Here is a 6,492-nt window from a genome sequence, read left to right on the forward strand (position 1 = left end):
GTATTTCAAAGTCTTCATTATCCTTACTGTTATGTTATTGCAAATATTTTGCTCTAAGACTGGTATATTTGCATGCAGTTGTGATCACTTAGATTTCTTTTTCATGTATCTTTTAAATATTTGTCTGTGTGTCATTTCCAGTGACCAAGCTCACAACCATAGATTAAAACTAACAGAAGGGATAATGTCAGAGATAGGTTGAAGCTATACTAGTTTATAATACAAAGGTGGTTCCATTTTCAATGAGTTTCAGTATAAGAAGGACCCATTCATTATCTTGTGAAAGACCCAAAGTTTTTAGTCATCCCTAGATTGCAATTAGATACTGTATATCAAATATATAAGAAAAATTCAAAAGCTTGCCACAATAACTATGTCAGCGTAGACTAAGTTATAGATTGTGATTTGGGATTACAAACAATCCTAAAACTCCAGTGGCTTCACACAATAATAGCTATTTTTTCAATCACAATTGATACCCTTTGTAGGTTGGTGGGTGGCTCTGCTATGTTTCACAAAGTCTCTCAGGGACTCAGGCTATTAAAGACTCCACCATCTTGTAACGGCACTATCTGAAAGAGACAGCTTGAGGTTCATGCACCATTTTCAAGTTCATCAAGTGACTTGATGCATCACCCCTACCTGCAGTTCTTTGGCCAGAACTAATTACATAGCCCCACCTAACTGCAAGGGGCAGGGAAATGTGGGAGAATGGAGGAATATTCGGTGAGCGCTACTTTCTCTGCCACAAGGTGTGTACCCTCCGAGATGTCTATTGTACACCCTCTTCTCTCTCCTGAAGTCTCTGACATCCTCCTTTTCCTTTTCCTTTTCTTTTCTTTTTTTTTTTTTTTTTTTTTGAGACTGGGTCTCACTCTGTCACTCAGGCCAGTGTGCAGGGGCACCATGACAGCTCACTGTAGCCACAAACTCCTGGGTTCAAGTGACTCTCCTGGCTCAGCCTTGTGACTAGCTGGGACTACGGTCATGCACCACCACACTGGCTAATTTAAAAAAAAAAAAAATTTTGTAGAGATGGGGTCTCATTCTGTTGCCCAGGCTGGTCTCGAACTCTTGGCCTCAAGCAATCCTCCCACCTCAGCCTCCCAAAGTGCTGAGATTATAGGCATGAGCCATCATGCCAGGCCTCTCCTTTTTCCTCACTCTTAATTGATATTGTGGCTTCTTATTTCACTAAGAAATTAGGAGCAATCATAAGGGAACTGCCTCCTTGTTCCTCTGTCAGGTCTATCAGTGCCTCATACCTCTACCCACTGACTCTGCTTTACTTGTTATTACAGTTGATAAATTCTCCTTGTTATTATCCATGGTCAAACCTCTACTTCCAGATTTCAACTCCTCTCATCTTTTCAACACCCCTGCTCACGCAGTTGTCCCCTTTCTATCCTGCGTCATTGATTTTATTCCTTCTACTGAGTCATCTTCATCAGCACAGAAACATAGTTTTTAAAACAAATTGCCTTGACTCTATTCCCCCTTCTGCTCTTAAAGCATAATTCCTCAAAAGAGTCTTCTGTACTTGCTTTATCTGCTTCCTCTTCTATTCTTTCTGTCTTGGACTCACTCTAGCCAGGCATTCATCCCCACTATGCCACTGAAATTGCTCTTACCAAGCTTGCTATTGTACATCATTTTGCAAAATACACCCTTCTTGAGTTCTCTTCTTGACATCCAACATGCCAGTTGCAAAGGCATCTGGGAAATGTAGTTTCAGCTTTCTAACCCCTGCAGTTCACAAAGGCAACTCCATCTAGCATAAGGGAGTCGAAATGGGTGTTGAGCAAGGCAGACCACAGCATCCTCCTTGGGCTGATCTTCTGGCTATTCTCATCCAAACACACCCTTCTCCCAGTTAAACCTCCAAATGCCTTTGCGACTGACGTGTTGGCTGTAGCCTAGGCTCTGTCGAGTAGACCTCCCTGCAAGAATCTAGGAAGGAAGAAGTGAGCAAGGTGAGGCAGCCTCCACACATACAGAGACCAGCTCTTATGGCAGGCACAGTGCTGGAGGCATACGGGAGGGCCTGGTGTCTGGTTCAGGGCATCCTTGCATCCATCATGGGTGCAGTGTTGGGGAGCAGAAGCAGTGAGATTTCTACTGGAAGAGTCTCTGTTTTGTTTTTCAATCTGGCTGTCAATGTTCCTGGCTGTAAAACACTGAACTCTTCCCTCTGACTTTACTAGATATTCTGTGAGCTACCTATTACCTAGGCTGAATCCCTTTGTGCTTAAACTGCCTGGAATATACTCTGTGATCTGAAACCAATAGCCCTGTCCAATACAATAGACAGTTCATACAGGTTGGATGGATGGCTGAATAGGCTATTGAAAATTGTGTGGCAGCTTACCCTCACACTAAATGGCCCCAAAGTGCAGTGATTTTAGTTTATATTTCTCTTTTCTATTTTTCTCTTACCGTTCATTTCTCACCTGTCATTCTTCTCTGCTTTCAGTATTCTGCCTCTGATAGTATCAACCACCCTTCTAATTTGCTGAGGCTGAACTGCTAAAGGCTAAAAGCTGTGCACGAATCTAAAACAAATTCTAGGGAAAGGAAGGATAACTAGGCCATGAGTCAAGGCCTTTCCTAGAGAATGAAGTGCGTGGATTTAAGCACATTTGTTCCTGACAGCTCTTTTAGCCATTCGAGTGCTTTTTCCTCTTTGTCACTATGTGCCTATGTTTCTAGATGTTCAGGTCCCCAAAACCCTGACCTCTCTTTAAATAGAGCACAACTGGATTCAGTATTGTGGAATACGAGAGGTTTTTTACCATGCCTGTCTGCTTTTCCTATTTAAGTGGCAGAGTTGCCCCCAAAAGAGAATTTTAAATGTTGAAAATAAATTCAACTTAATTTTTATTATATCAGTAATAAAGTTAACTCTATTATTCATAGGCAGGTAATCTGCACTGATCATTATCTATAGATACTCTTACTTCCTACCATTATTGATCTTTGAAAGGCTGATCAGCTTTCTGCCTTTCTTGGTCTCCTTGTAAGAGAAGTCAGTTACCCAGGCGACTTGTGGGGGTTCCTACAAAGGGGCATGTCAGAGAGGGCTAGTTGCTCTGATACCACTAGTGCAAAGGAACTGTGGGCCACTTACTGTCCCTCTGCCATGCCTAGCTCTCTCCACTTCTGTTTTTTCAATGTGACAACCACTAAATAGAAGAGATACACGGGAAAATCAGGTTGGTGATTAATTTCCTCAAATGCACATGTGGCATTGGAAGGATGGAGCCAGGAAGTGTCCATCACCAAGGACTTCTTAAGGCATATTTCTGTATCACCGAGGGTTACCACTCTGTAAGGCCAAATACCCAGGCATCTTTTAATGTTCACATTCTTGTATACACCCAAACCCATGGCTATCACTAAGGTCAGAGATACTAAATAAATATAACTAATATTTTAACTTCAGGAAGAATCTGAGGACATGTTAGGTAAGAGGTCAGGAAATCTCCATTCTGATAGTGTTTAGTAACAGGAGACTAATGAGAGTAGTTGCCATAATTAATACTGAAATAGTAATATTAAGAAACCTTGGGTAAATGGAAGCCGAATTTTGGTAGCTTTGAACTTGGAGGGAGGGCAAAATAGTCTTGTGCAGATATGTTGGGCTAGGGGGTCTTACCTGTCCTTAACCTTGCGGCCCTTGATTAAAGCCCCTGAGACCGCAGACAAACATCTAATGGAAGGTTACTTCTTGGAGAATGGCTTACTTTGCCATGTGCCATTTGGGCTCAAGGAAAAGACAGAATCTTGTAGTCTACTCTGGTGCTTGGTGTAGTGTCATGTATGCAGAGAACTCAGAGCAAAACTTGTGGATGGGATCCTGGCACCAGGAATGGTGGATTTTAGATGTGCTGGTTGGCAGTCTTTGAGGGCCGCTTTGTTCATTTGATGAAGTTTGCCACTGAGTACCTTGCAGTCAACGAAGCTGTCAGCCATATAAGCCCAGAACTGGCTTAAGCAAGGATTTAAAATGAATGCAAACAGTGTGTGTTAGCAATGTTCCTGCCCCAAGAAACTTAGGTGGCACTAGGTGGAAGATTGGTTGACTATACCATTGTTAGCCTCTGTTATGTGGATAACTGGAAATTAATGACATAATGTTGTATATGAAGCCATATTATCTATAACTATCCTATATTTTGCATTTTAAATGAGATCGAGACTAGGCTTATTCCATTGATCAGATATTGCTTTGTCCGTTAGATGCATGTGCACTTAGACAATTTGTACACTAGCCTTTTTCCTCAAAGAGGAGGTTTCTTGAGGCAGGACCTGTGTCTGGCACACCTTCGTGCATGCATAGTATTTCTTACTGTGTCTCACAAGGCAGCGGGAGACCGATAGTGATTTTGTGAATAAGTGAATGGCTCTTACTTAACGCCTGTGTGCTGTAACCACCTCTGACTTTTTCCACCCCCAGCTGTGCATGTCTGATAAACTGTGGGAGCAGATAGTTCAGTTGGCCTGTGACACCATCACTCCTGACATGAGGGCCCTGGCAGAGGACATGGGCTGGAGGCAGATGTTCTTCACCAACAAGCTCCAGCTCCAGCGGCAGCTGCGCAAGAGGAAACAAAAATACGGAAGCCAGAGAGAGAAGCAACTTTAGGACGTTTTCCTACTAGCAGGGGAGCTGACGCATGGCTGTGTTTCTCTTTCATGTCCGAGTCTCTTCTGTCTCCTTTTCTTAAGAACTAAGATGTTTTGCTGATTCAAGGAGCCATTTGAAAAGCATAGAGGATTTGCACACAAATGCAGCAGAACCTGGCTACCCAGTGCCTTGCTTGAATCACTATCTCTGTCGTTCTTAGGTCAAATTGTGGCCCAAATACAAGGGCTGCAAAACAGGAAGCCCTATCCTGAAACCCATAAGAAAAGTGGCTTCTGCTATATATAAACCAACAATAAATGATTATTAACAGGTTTTTTAAAAATCAGATATCCACTTTATCTAAGTATTCAAAAGGGTAACTGGGCTTTTGAATGCTTTCCTGGTGTTGTATCATCTGAGCCCATCCGTGGAGTAGGTAGCTGAGTGTCCCCACAGGGAACTATGAGGGGCAGGTGCCATGGAGGGCACGTGGGTGAGTGCAGCTGCCTTCCCCACTTTGTTCTGCCAAGTCTATATTCGGGGCCCTGTCCTTGTGGGCCTGGGACGCCAGGCTCCGTCCCCCCAGTAGACAACCTCTGACCTGGCACTAGGGCTTGGCTAGAGAAGTCCAGGCATTCTGCTTGCAGACTCTGTTCAAAGTACAACTTTCCAAGACATCACATTGTTAAATAAACCTATACACAGTTCTTAGAGGGATGCTGCTTTCCCCAAAGAATGTGGACAGCTACCACTTTTCACAAGGATTTTAAAGAACAATCTAAGTGAAAATATAAGTACAGTTTGCATTCTGTTAACATGATAGAGGGGTAAAAACAATGCAGTCTTAGGAGAGAAAGGTCTACCTTACAGAGAGGGGTTACTTAAAAATTATTTTCTCCTTGCTTTTTCACAATGATTCAATACCCCCAGATAATTAACTAACTCATAGTAGCAAATAATCTAATGACTCCTTTTAGGTCACAGAACAAAGTTGCTTTCTACCTCCACCTCACCTTATTAACCTTATAATGTCTTCTTCCCTGCAGCCTCTACTTTCCTACCCAGGGAAAATAATATACCTCCTGTGCCAGAGAAACATCCCAGGATGCACCACGCCCTCCCGAATGGTGCAGAAGTGGTAGACTCTGGCTCTTCTCCCCACCCAAGTCCTTCCAGAAGGGCTCAACAGTATGGCTTAGTGACATATTTTTGTAAAAAAACTAAACTTGTGTTAATATCAATCATATTTTAACCCTAATCCATACACCCTTAAAACCCAGTCACCTTGCTCCCCAGTGCCAATTTGACATTTCAACCTAGACCTGTCTGCTTCTCATTCTTAGAGGTCCACAGTCATGAGTTTCCAGGGACATCTGTGAAGTCAAGTGCCATCTGCTTCCTGGTCGATGAGGGGTCCATCGGAGTTGTGTCTGGATTTAGTCCAAGTACAAAACAAAGGTTTAATTGTCGAGAGCCCCAGGCCACATTGTCTATGTAGGTGCCCGGCAGGGAGCTCTGAGGGCGGGAGGTCACGTCTCTGCATGGCTCCTACTGCCTCGTCTCTCCCTGAGCTTCCAGACTTCACTCATGGCCCGGTCTTCAGTGACAGAACACAGGTTAATACTGTGAGTATGCACACATGACCACAACTTGGTATGTCAACATAACTTCGTAAATATATAACTTCAACTCATTTGTAACAAATCAACGCAAAATGTCAGCAGCTTAAAGTTTCATGTGTAGTGTTTTATCAACAAACTGAGATTCTGAAATCTTATGGACATGCATCATAGTCAAGATTCAACATGAATCAATAAGAACACAAATATGGCCATTTGAAAATACTTTATATATCTATATACATA

General features: G+C 42.8%; 1 protein-coding gene across 1 annotated transcript in view; it reads left to right on the plus strand.

Annotated features, from left to right (window-relative positions):
* The window catches only part of FBXO36 (F-box protein 36), a 95,368-nt gene extending 90,414 nt beyond the window's left edge, over nucleotides 1–4,954 (plus strand). The window contains exon 4 of the mRNA XM_012642499.1: nucleotides 4,457–4,954. Coding sequence (XP_012497953.1) covers nucleotides 4,457–4,645 — 189 coding nt within the window. The 3' untranslated portion in view covers nucleotides 4,646–4,954. The remainder of the gene's footprint in view (nucleotides 1–4,456) is intronic.
* The last annotated feature ends 1,538 nt before the right edge of the window (nucleotides 4,955–6,492 follow it).

This window comes from Propithecus coquereli, unplaced genomic scaffold (genome assembly GCF_000956105.1).
Source record: "Propithecus coquereli isolate 6110/MARCELLA unplaced genomic scaffold, Pcoq_1.0 Scaffold18, whole genome shotgun sequence".
Classification (NCBI taxonomy): domain Eukaryota; kingdom Metazoa; phylum Chordata; class Mammalia; order Primates; family Indriidae; genus Propithecus; species Propithecus coquereli.